The 12,754-nt window shown below is 41.6% G+C and overlaps 1 protein-coding gene across 1 annotated transcript in view; it reads left to right on the top strand.

Moving 5' to 3' along the window:
* Positions 1 to 12,754, top strand: part of PAK3 (p21 (RAC1) activated kinase 3) — a 110,491-nt gene that overhangs the window by 27,420 nt on the left and 70,317 nt on the right. The window contains exon 3 of the mRNA XM_060138073.1: positions 11,582 to 11,682. Coding sequence (XP_059994056.1) covers positions 11,582 to 11,682 — 101 coding nt within the window. The remainder of the gene's footprint in view (positions 1 to 11,581; positions 11,683 to 12,754) is intronic.

Here is a 12,754-nt window from a genome sequence, read left to right as displayed (position 1 = left end):
AAGAGAGGAAGACAAGAGAGATGTATCAAACATTAAGATGAAGGGTTGCAAAGAGAGTGAATTGGACACCAGCTAAGGGATATGAAGTTGCTTTCCTCAAAACAAATGAGGCCTCCTCCACCCCTTTCAAACGTATTTTTGCCCTATATCATTATCCACATGATCAGAAGTGTCCAGTTGAGGACATGGCCTCATATTTGCCTTTTGTTTTCCAACATTTTCCATTGAAATTGTTGCATGTGTGAATTGGGTGTAAATGAGAGTTGGAACCGGTGTGTGTTGCCTGGAAGAAGATAGGTAAGAGTCAAGTTCATAATGATTTGCCAGAATGATCACTTTTGCTGAAAGTTTTTGAAGATGATACCACTGAAGGTGATGGCTGTCTGCTTGTATGTGAGTGGGAGTCACTAAAAGGGCTCACATGGGACCATCATTTCCTTTTCCCTGTCATCCTCATGGAACACCCAACCTCTGAATTGGGCTTGTAGCTACTCTTGCGGAATTGGGTACCACTTTGTGTTTTTATCTATACATTAAAGACTGCTGGTTTATGGAGAGCATATATTGTTTTTCATAGCCACTGAAGACCTGACAGGAGGAAATGGGCTTACTGTTCCACCAGAGGGAATGGAACTAGCCATAAAGAAATTCCAGATATGCCGATTAAATATTATGAATTACCAAGGGTGAAATTTTCTAGGTTCTTTATGGGGGGGGTGTCTCATGACTTTAGCAGGTTCTACCTGAAGGCAGGTGAAGGAACCTTCCACCATGGGCCTTCCCAACTATATACTTCTGGCATTTGCTAATATAATGAGAGACGTAAGAGCAGTGAATGTTTAAGATAGCCCAGTTTAATCTCCTTTCTTGGTAGTTATATTTGCAAGGACATCATTCATAGCATGGAAGAGCTGGGTTTAAGAAGTGACAGATTACTTAATTCTCCAGCAAACACAGTCACCCTGCTAATACGTATATTCCTAGTGAGATGATGTGTTTGATGGTAGTTGTAGGGGTGTTACCAGCGTTCAATGTACTTTCATATCAATCACCTTCTTCAAACCTCCTGTGATGGGGGCAAGGTTTATCCATTTTGCAGAGGAAGGCAGAAGTTTAGAGAGGTTAACTGACCTCCACAAACTTGCCCCACTACTAATTACAAAGCAAGGCTGGCCTAGAATTTAGATCCCCGACTCCTGGTCCAGTGACGGTTGACTATTATACCACTTGCCATAAAATGAGAGTCACCTAACTTGTTTTGAAAATAGGTTTTGGCCAATGGAATATGCAGAAATGGAATTTTTATGGAAGCAGGTGAAACTTAGGTGAATCTAACCCATTTTCTCATTCAGCAGTTAACAACAGTAGTCATGCCTTTTTATAAGTTACTCCTCCTGAGGGCCTAACTTGCTAGCAGAAAGTAACAGCCTTTGTAAAAAAAGAAAATAGTTAAGTTTTTCCCCTGATTCCTGTGTTATCTTTTTTTGCCTTTAAAATCTTTTTCTATTACAAAAGTAATATCTGATATTGTTATAATTAAAATAAAGAACTATATTAAAATAGAAGACAAGAGTCACCTCTCATCCCTCCCTTTAGGTTCATTCGTAATCCAGTATTTAAGGATTTGGGCCCTTTTCCTCATTTACTCAACATCGGTTTCCTTTTCTGCTCAGAATCGGTATGTATTTTGCCCAAGATGCTAGGTTTAAGCAGAAATATATCTGTTATGTAGAACCTCTTTTAAATCTTTTACCAACCTTGCACTATCAATTTCTTTAAATTCTTAGAGCCAAGAATAAAATCTATTTTTATGCCTAACTTTCCATTGTAGTTACCACATAGTACTTTCAAGTATTTCCAATGGGAAAAATAAATTTTGAAGGTCCACAAAATGTCATTCTTTCTACAAAATAAAAAAAAATAGAGGAAAACTAGATAATCTCTCCCCTCTGTAAGGGAAAATATGCACTTCCTGAATTCAGGAGGTGAGGACTTCCTGTGGGTCCCCTCTCATAATATGTCCTCAAACAGGATATTTGTTTATAGAGCAGGAGTGCCAGAAACTAGAACTGTCCTTGCAGAAGTCAGTCCCCCGGAACTGTTTGCCCTCACAATGAACACTCGCCTTTTTGACACCACCTGCAGGGCTGCTGTTGCCATAGAAAGAACTGTTTCGGGATACTTATTCTTACCCGAATTATAAGACCTCAGACATTTTCCTGGCTGGGGGCTGGGTAGGCAGGTAGTTATGGAACGGTGTGCTCAGTGACCCACAAAGCAGAGGATGGAGCAAAATGGCATTTTTTAACTTAAAAACACCAACTCCAGTACTTAATTTACTTTCCTGGTAGTTAAGTAGACACTAAGGCATTTTAATTCTTGAAAGACCACAAGGGTAACGTTTTGTAAACGATCTTTGTGAGGCACTGCCTCTTAGTAAATTGGAGAAATTATCGAACCACTGAATGCGCCTCTCGCCCAGCTAAAGAGTGACCAAGTCACTAAGGATCGTCTATTGGGAAAAGTAAAGGTTGTCACCCATAGGAGATGAATGGCCCTTTAAAAGTACTTCTGTATCCTTCCAACATGGCGTTCCCAGAGCAAAGCCCAGGAATATTGAGGTGAAAAACAAGTATTTTAGTATGAAGGATCTCTAACCCTGACACCCTCACTGCCCCTGCCAGAAATGACCCCATGTCGGCGCAAGTTGTTTGGCCTCAGGAACACATGACACTGAGTACAGATCGCACCTGGGTAGGGGGAGCGCCACAAAGCGGGGAGAGGAGGGAGCACTTCTAGTGTCAAGCTAGGGGTTGTAGGACAAGCGACCCTCCTAGGAGAGCTCCAACTCCAGCAACTCCAGTATGAGCCTCCTAGCAAAATGTTTTTTTAGACCTCCTTTGTCTCAAAGGAACTTTCTGGAAGATCACAGGATAGAGACATGTGCAACCAGCCAATGCCTAAGTCTGAGTTGCGTGCGGACTTTGAGCCCAGATCTAGTTTATTAGCTATCGCGATTTAAAAATGAGATAGAACAGCATTGGATGTTAATGTCGGCTTACCTGGAGCATCTTTTGTAGTTCACTTATATGCTTTACTCAGAAAAGATTTGTGCCTGCTTTTTATGTGCCTAGCTCTGCACTGTGTGTCGTGGGACGGGGAATACTACATATACGATAAGATTCCCTGTCCTCAGGTAATTTTCAATCTAGGTGCAGAAATCACACATGCAGTTTATGCAGGAAATGCCCAGTAGGTGATCCTACGAGGCAACAGATGCAGTGGCAGATAGGTCCTCCCATTCCATCCCCACCATTCATTTTCTTCCTCAGTCTGTGTGAAACAGCGACCATTTTGAAGCCTGCCCCTACCATCCCACGTGTCCCTAGCAGCACAAAGCTACCTGGCTTCTCTTCCAGAAGACGCCTTTTCTATCATATCATCCACCTGCTCAAAGCCTTTCCCAGCATATTCGTTATCACTGTCTCCAATTTCATCTTCCTGATTTCCAAGACTACACCCTACCCATTTACCCTTCTGTCTTCTCGCTTCCTCGTCAATGTGCCGTATCCATTTCAGCGTCCAAGCTTTGCCTCTCCCGATTTTCCTGCTTGCGATGCCTTACCTTTCCTGCCTACCCATTACCTTTCCTGCCTACCCATTCTTTAAGACCCATCTCCCAAATCCTGCCTCCTCTCCAGTAAGCCCTCACTCTCCGCCACAGTTTTCTGATCTTCTTTTATTTTGACCTGCTACAGCATTTATACTCTATTTTTCCCAACTTAGCACTGAATTTTCGTTGGTCTGGTAGTATCAGTTGTTGCTGCTTGTTTGCTAAGTTTATTTCCCCAATGAGATCACAAACTTAGAATATTACTTTAGTTCCTAATGAGTCACGCAACACAATCTGTCACTACACTGATCCACAGTTCCATGTATACTGGTTAACGGACCTACTGACTGGTTCAGAGGAAAAGGAAGCTGGGGCAGTAGCAAGAGAGAGTTGTTCCTCAGAGCCAGGGCTGTGAAATGCTTGCTGTTTAGAACTCGCCAGCCTAAGTGCTTTTTCCTTTGGAAAAATTGTTTCTGCATTTAAAAAACATGTTTTATATAATATTTTGGTTTTCTCTTTCTGTATTTATATGGCTTTCAATGTCACTTTTTTTTATTATGCCGTACACCGTAACTTTGCGTGCTTTCCATTGCTTTTTAAAAAATAATTATTGTTCTGTTCTTTTAGGCTAAATTTACGTAGGAAAGCATTTCTCTATGTCTGTGCCCTGTTATTCTTTTTCTTTTCCTGCATGCTCTGTTTTGAAGGAGCTAGAAAGTGTTCTAAAAAATAATTCTGGACGTGACATCCAATGAGAAGGCCCAACAAAACTTCCAGGAATTTTAGGGGAAGATGACAAGTGGAACTCCTACAACAAGGAAGACTCAGGTGACAGATTTCTAAAATGCTTTCAGAAGGCAGACATAGCACCATCCTGGGATTTCATCCAGGGGAGAATTGGTTGCTTTGCTGTACCTCGAACCCTGCACAACTGTGTTGCCAATATATGCTTTTGGCCCCAAAGTGTCACCAGGCAAGAGATATACCTGAATGAGTACAGAGGCATCCCTAGTGCGGGGAAAACAGCAACAACGCCATCACCGCCAATTGCAACTATAACAACTACTCTAAAACATACCCTCCCACCCCCCAGCCTTCTTGGGGAACCTGGATCAATGTCTCCTTATCCATGAACACATAATGGCAAATAGGCATGACCTGTTTCCATATATTGGGTCTCATTTCATATAATGAAGGTCATTCATTCATCCATTCATTTGTTCATTTGCTTATTCATTAAATATCTATTGAATCAAGTACTATGCTAGATAGATGTTGGGGTACAGAGGTGAATAAGTCCCAGTTCCTGCCTTTAAGGAACTGATGGCCTAATGAGGGACGCAGACAAGTCAGTCAATGAGTAGAGATCAGCGTGGTAACTGCAGTAGAGAAGTGAGCACTGAGATGGGGCGTCTATTGAAGACTGAGGGAAGGGAGCAGTTAGGGAAGGCTTCCTGGAGGAGGTGACCACTCAACTGAGGTGAGTCTTAATGAAGGAATAGAGCCAGCTAATAAAAGTTGGGTGGCATCCCAGAAACAAGGAGCAGCATTATGAAGGCAGTAGGCGTGACACACTATTAGTTGACGTTCTATGACTGTAACTACAGGTTGTTCAGCATAGCTAGTGCATAGAGTGCTGGTGGGAGAGGCATGGAAGACAGAGCTGTGGAAGGATTTGGGGATCGGGTTCTGGAGGGCTTATATGTGCAATGCTAAGCGCTTTGAATATGATTCTGAAGGCGATGTGGAAACATTGAAGCAGGGGAGTAATAATCAGATTTGTGTCTCACAGTATCACTCTAGCCACAGGAGAAGAATGAATGTGGGTGGGGGGTGGGCGATGAAAGAAGACAAGTCAGGCTATGGGATTCAGGTAGGTGAGAAATGACAGTGGCCTGGCCTAAGGGCCAGTGTTGTAAGAATAAAAGAGGGCAATGCAGAGGGAACATTTATGAGGAAGAACTAATAGAACTAGGCAACTTATCAGACGGTGACAAGAGAAACTAGAGGAGGGTGAGGTAGGGAACACAAGAGGAGTTGTAGTTTCTTATTTTACATGGGGAAAGGCAGTAGAGAATTCACTTTCTTTTGAAAATATTTCGAGTGAGGGGCCTATGAGGCATCCAAATAGAGGTGTTCAGTCAGGGGACAGCAGAGAGGTCAGGGCTGGGGATCCATCTGGGGAGTCACGGAAGTAGATAGTGATTGAAACCGTACAAGTAGATGAGGTGACCAAAGGGAGAGGTGTGTTGATGAGAAGAGATGAGGACCTAGGACAGCTCCTGGGGAATACTATTTAAATTGTCTACAAGAGACCCAGAAATGTAGGAATAGACTCCAGGAAAGAATTGTGTGAGAGATGGTGGGGAGAAGTTAGTTTCATGAAGTGCACGGTCAGCAATGTCAGTTTTGACTGAGAGGTCAATGGTTGTAAGGACTGGAAAATGGCCGTCTTCAGGGAGGAGATCAATTTGGGACCTCAGAGACTCATTGCCGTGGTTTGAAGAGTGAGGGTTAAGGGAGTCTAGATTGCCTTTTCAAGAAGTTTAAGCTAGAGAAGGAAAATTCGAGAGACTATAACAACTAATGAAAGCTGTGTGATGGCAGGAGGTTTCAATTTTTAAGGACTAAAGAAATCTCAGCATGTTTTTTTAAAGCCAAATAGAAAGTGTTAGTAGAGAGGGAGAGATTGAAGATATAAGAAGAAATAGGAGGTAATTGATAGAGTGAGACCCCTGGAGAAGTGAGAGGGACAGGGATCTAGAGCACCAGTGAGGTCATAAACCTCAGGTAGGAGAGGACACTGTTTCCGGTAAGATGTGAAGGGAGATGTTACTGATGGAGATAAATTCATAGGAGCGGGACAGGAAGTGAAGTCAAAGGAGTTCCAAACTGATGGCCTCCGTTTTTCTCAGTGAAGTAGAAGGAATTTCTTACGCTGAAAGTAAGGGAGGAGAGGATGAAGCAGAAGTTTGAGCGAAGTTGTGAAATTCTAGAATATTCGCTAAGAGCAGTGGGAAAGGAAGTTGGCCAGGGTCAAGAAGGATACTGCTCAGTGCCATTGATGACCCAATTCTGTCCGTGACCTTTATAGTAAGCACCAATCTGCATGGCTGTGTGATTCTTTTTCCCCCAACAACTTTTACCAGCCTCCGTATGGAAATGGAGATTTCACAGTTGGATTCTGTCAGGGTAAGGTTTTGTGGGAGAATTGCAAGAGGGGGTCACAGGAGCACAGTTCCCAGGGCACTGGCTTAAGAGAAGTTTAAATGATGGACCACAGAGTCTAGGCGAGGAGGAAGCTGAGAAATTGGCTAAAAATGGAAGGATCCTGGGATTGGAGGTTTTGTTGACATCAAAGAACAAGTCAAATAGGAATAAGGTCATGAAAGAGTGAGAAGGCTAGCAGGATGGGAGGCTGGGCCCAGAGAATGAGATAACAGGGTTATTTCAGAGAGTATTTCAGAGAAAGGGTCATTCTGGATAATGAAGAGGCCTGGGGTAGCTGTGGTTCTCCACTCTGTCTGCACATCATCTATGGCGCTTAAAAAAATCATTTGCCCAGGTCTCATCCTCAGAAATCCTGATATAGTAGGTTCTGAGTGGGCCCAAGGTGTTGGGAGTTTTATGAAACTCTACAGGTTATTCTGATGAGCAGCCCTGGTTGAGAACCACTGGTTTAATGGTGACCATGGGAGTGGATTGAAGAAGTGGAAAGGAGATGAAGTTCATTAGAGCTGAGGGAGGTCAAGGAGTTAAAAGGAGAGGGTGTGTATGAAAGAGGTGTCCATTTGTATATTACGTTTCACAGAGAGATGGCAGCACTGAGTGTTGGGAAGAATACTGCGAGCCAAAGTCCTCAGTGGCTGTGACGACTTGGCCAGGAGAACTAAATGGCAGTAACCTAAAGGAGGGGGCTTTGTAGGAAAGTGCAGAAGTACTGATCTCAAACAAACAATATGGAATAAAAATGAGGAAACTCTGCCCTTCTCCATTCCCCTGGACCTAAAGACTTGGAATGGGGAAGAACCGTCATCGTCCATCAGGATTATCTGAGGAAGTGATACCTTCGTTGGATAGTAGGGTTTAAAATTATTTTTCTCAACCCCAGCTGCTTAATGGAAATACCGGAGGGCATTTAAAAATTAAAGGTGCTGAGGTCTACCCCAGACTAAATCTGAATCTCTGGGGGCAGGGCTCTGAAATCTCTCTCTCTCGCTTACTTTTTTGAAGTTTCCCACATGAGGGTGATGCACAGTGAAGTCTGAGAACCTAAGGCAAGAAGTCAACAGTGCATTTAATGAAGAGGTTGAAGTAAAGATGTAGGGGGATTTTAATGGAGTAAGCCCTAGTCACTAGAGAAATGCAGAACATTGGGGTCGGGGTGTACAGGAGGTGACAGATGACTTCTCTTTCTTTAAAATGTAGTGGGGGGGCTTCCCTGGTGGCGCAGTGGTTGAGAGTCCGCCTGCCGATGCAGGGGACACGGGTTCGTGTCCCGGTCCGGGAAGATCCCACATGCCGCGGAGCGGCTGGGCCCGTGAGCCATGGCCGCTGAGCCTGCGCGTCCGGAGCCTGTGCTCCGCAACGGGAGAGGCCACAGCAGTGAGAGGCCCGCGTACTGCAAAAAAAAAAAAAAAAAAAAAAAAAAAAAGGACTAATGGGCGCAGATGTGGGGCGTTGAGAAGTAAGACTTCCCAGGCCTCCGTGTAGCATGCGTAAAAGCTTGGCAGTTGAGGGAGCATAAAATGGGTATGGAACAGCGGGGGTCATAGCAAGAATAGACAGTAGAGAGGTACGCTGGGGGCGGATTAAGCAGGCCCTTGGCTAGCACGCTAAGGAGCATGAACTCTGAACTTCTGGGTAATGGGGAGCCATTGAAGGATCTTACAGGGAGGAATGCGGGCAGATATATATATTTCAATAGATTACTCCGGCCACAGAGTAATGAATTGCAGGGGGCAAAATTGGAGGTAGTAAGACCAGGTGAAAAATGCCGGTGCCTTGGACTAAGATGATGCTTTGTGGAGATGAAAGGAAGAAGATGCATCCAAAGTGAGTTTGGGAAATAGAACGTGATGACTGATTAAGGTAGAATTAAAGTAGGAGTCAAAGAAGCTCCCAAATTTATGATTTGGGCAGTTGGGCCAGGGCTGAAATAACCAAAAGCCAGAGCAAGCATGTGCCTAAGGCCCAGCACGTCGGGGCACCCAAAATGTGAAAACATTTTGATTTGAGATCTAGAGTCGTTTTTTAAAAGACTTAAGTTAATCATCATAGGAACATCAGAACTGTTGGGGCTTCCTTCCCTTTTTATGCTGTAGTATTGCTTTTATTTGAGAGAGGAGGTCGTAATCTTTTCATTGCTTAGAGCCTCCCAAAGAGGAGGAGTCCAAGGCCTTAATCCTTCTCTGATCTGGGTGGTGAGTGCTTTATCATTTCACAGAGAACATGGACACTGAAGGAGGAGCGAGTTTGAGCTTCCTGCCTCTGTTACGCTTTGTCCTGCGTGAAGAGAATGGCATAATTAGGCCGGTAAGGGACTGGCAACCAGATGGCCTTAGGGAGACCCCATTAGGCTGATTCACATAGCTCAGCTGAAGTGGAGTGTTTACATCTAAGTCAACAGGCTTCAATTGTGCAGCCATTGCTAATGGAGAAGTAGGGAGAACCTGTTTGCTGGCAAGAGAGGTCATGGATGCAAGTTGATACAATGATTAGAGATGGAGACTAAGCTAGGGGTTCTTAACCTAGAGCCCAGGGGAATTTTGAACCTCTGAAGTTATATGCAAAATTGTGTATATGTGTGTATAGTGCAATTTTATAGACAGAAGTACCACAGCTTTCTTCAGATTTTTCAGAGTGATCTTTGACACCAAAAAGGCCACCAACCACCAGAGTACATTTACTATGAAGTGAATAAAGCTGCTTATTCAGAGTTTCTCACTTGCCTGGGACTCTCCGAGGCTCTAGAAGAAGCCCTAGCAATTTTGTATTGTTTTTACCTAAAGGGAGCGTTCCTCTCAAATTACATAAAGTCTTTGGTCCCACAAAATCCGTATCTACCCCTGCCAACCGCAGATTAGGGAATTACCCAACATGAGTTAGTATCTGGGAGTGAATGCCATCCAAGAGAAATGAATGCCAAAGACTGCACCAGGAAAGGCAGAAGAAAGGATGCCCATCAAATGAAGAATGGTCACTGAGGGAGGAGGAGAATCAGACCACATTGTCAAGGAAGTATAAAGAGCGGCGGTTAGCCATGTCCAACATGGATGGGAGATCAGGAAAGAGGAAAATAAGAAAACGATTACAGAAGTGGCTGGGACGTCTTCAGTGAAGTGGCAAGAACAGAAAGCTGATTGTTCTGTTTGCCTTTCTGGATAAGTAAAAGTGGTAGGTGAACAAGTATAAATGGTAGCTACAGTCCAGAAACATGCAGGGGAAGTAGAAGTACCTACCCAAAACTCTAATGTTCAGTTAAAATGATAGGCAATAAAGTAGGCTCACTGTAAATGTGGAATCCATGCTGAACTGAAGTTAGGTGGCACATATATACCTTTCAAAATGAGTCCTAAATGTGTTCCATGGCCAGGCAAAGACTTTGAGTGACCCTTGTCCCCCCCCAACCCCAACCTTTCTTTCTTAATCCTGTATCTTAATCCTCTTACTACTTGAATTTCCATATTTCTGTCCCATATCTCTGTCCTCTGGCTGGCGGATATGGAACAGTGAGAGAGAGTAGAAAGTGAAAAGAAGCCATACGAATGACATTTGAACATGAAATGTTTTGAATTTAAAATTTGTCCTGGGTAACCCCCCAAACCAGTGATCCATTACGGTTAGTTAAATGTTGTCTGAAATTGAGGCCAAGGAAACATCTATTTGAACCAGAATGTTCTAAATTTGCCACCCTGGCAACTCTAAAGTTGATTGGTTTCAATGGGGCAAAACTGGTTTATGCTGACTTACGCAGTATTAGGGTGAGTATTATTTTTTTGACTATGAAATGCAGCCATATCAGAGATACATGCTCAAAGTTGCTGCTCTATTATGGAAGCTAGGAAATGCCATTTTACAATGCTTCCATAATAACTTCCTCCTGTGATCTCTTTTGAGATAGACTAATTTCATTACAGTTCCCAACTTAATTTCTTCAGTGATTATACCTTTAAAAGCTTTTGATTTATTAACTATTGATGTATTTCTTCATAATTGTGTCACTATGAATAATCTGTTACTTGAGAACAATGATTTCGAATGGCTACTATGACAAAATTTATAGGGACATGGAAAAATAGCTACGAACTAAAATGACGAAACCAAGGAATTGGTTTGAGGTTTCTAAGAACTCAATAAAATTAATTCAGTAAAAAGCAACAATTTGTGTTTTGGTTTTTACTAGCAAAGTTATTGCTTTGCAGTAGTATTCTCATTGAAAGAAGACCAAGAACCTATTAAGCTACTCTTCATAATGTAAACGTGTAAATTAAAGTTCTAGTTACTTGATATTTAGCTATGGTTTAAAATAGAAACAATTCACAACACTTTATAGATAGCTTAAGCACTTTTCTATTCTTTCTTTCTAATAGTAAGGCTTAGCTTGACTTGAGTCTAATGAATTTCTTCTATAGTATGTGGAATTTGATCCAACAAGACCAGTTAAACACAATATACCTAGATACCTGCCGATTACATCATTAGACTGGTAAAGGACATAAATCAGTTTGACTGCAAGTTTTGTTTGAATTGGATTTGGAAATTTGTAAATTATTTGGACATAGCATTTTGTCAAACTCTCAGCCATTTATTTAAATAAAATTATAAATTCTGGAGTTAAATATTGTTATAATTGTGTTGGACTCAATTGTCTTTCAACTTTGTAATTATTTTGATGAACCTAATTGTACAACTTATGGATGCCAAAACTGTATCCCAAATAAATACATGTTAACATTTTGCCTTTAGCCAATAAGAAGAAAGAGAAAGAACGCCCAGAGATCTCTCTTCCTTCAGACTTTGAACATACGATTCATGTGGGGTTTGATGCAGTCACCGGGGAATTCACTGTAAGTAAGCTCCTTATTTTTTTTTTTTTTTGTAAGGCATGAAAAGATTCCTTTGTGAAAATAGGTTTGAAGGAAGAATTGCCACGTCCCAAAATGTCAGACTTGATGTCTTTGGTGATTTCAAGGAAGATGGACTTTGCCTAGACAATCACAGATGGAACTAGAGAGTGGCAAGAGTATTGGCAAAATTATTTTGTCCATCTTAACAGAAACGTCTGATCGCGGTTAGCCTTCAACGTGATTGAAAATGCTGATTTACCATGGCACAGGAGATGTAGTCCAGATAGACTCAGCTTGAGTCTGTGCTTTAGCACTTGAAGTGAATCAGAGAACCATTGACTCAACTTGGCCAGTGAAGATAGTCTATCTGAATAATTCAGGCTTTACAATGGAACCTGGATTACCCAGATAAGTTAACCACACTAACCAAAAATCTCTGTAAAATTGACCTTTTCTTCTCTTTGATTTCAAGAACATAGCTTATTTTTAGGCTTATTTACAGGTATATTTTGTAGACATTCAAAACAACAGACCCCATGTTTCAGGAAGAAATATTGATGGTTGTATCATATGCTTTAGTGGTTATATGCTTACTTTATATTTGTATATATGTATATATATATACATATATACAAATATAATATATATACATAATGCACAATAAATACCAGTAAGAATTCTCCAGAAAGACTGTAGCTATAGATCCAGTCTTTCTTTGGATATTTTTAGTGCTCAAATAGCACACGATCTCAGATCTATGATATTTTATACCTTTTTTTTTTTAAAGATCTGGCATCTTTCTTTTAGATGGATGAAGGAAAAGATGTGGCTAGAAACATGTCCTCAGGAAGATTAACTACTTTTTTATACTAGTAAGGACCTCAATCAAAATGTGCATTCTGAGATAATGAGTAATTTTGAATGCATTCTGGAAAAAAAGTCTTTGATAGAACCATTACCGTTAATTCTTGGATTCTTAAACCAGAGAGAAATTTAGGTATTAAATAATTAAATTTCCTATTTCATACATGATGGTTAGTGAGTAGACTGTGTCATAAGATTAAATTTTTAA

This window comes from Lagenorhynchus albirostris, chromosome X, assembly GCF_949774975.1.
Source record: "Lagenorhynchus albirostris chromosome X, mLagAlb1.1, whole genome shotgun sequence".
NCBI classification, from domain to species: domain Eukaryota; kingdom Metazoa; phylum Chordata; class Mammalia; order Artiodactyla; family Delphinidae; genus Lagenorhynchus; species Lagenorhynchus albirostris.
The sequence above is the reverse complement of the archived record's forward strand: the minus strand, read 5'-3'. Positions and strand labels throughout refer to the sequence as shown.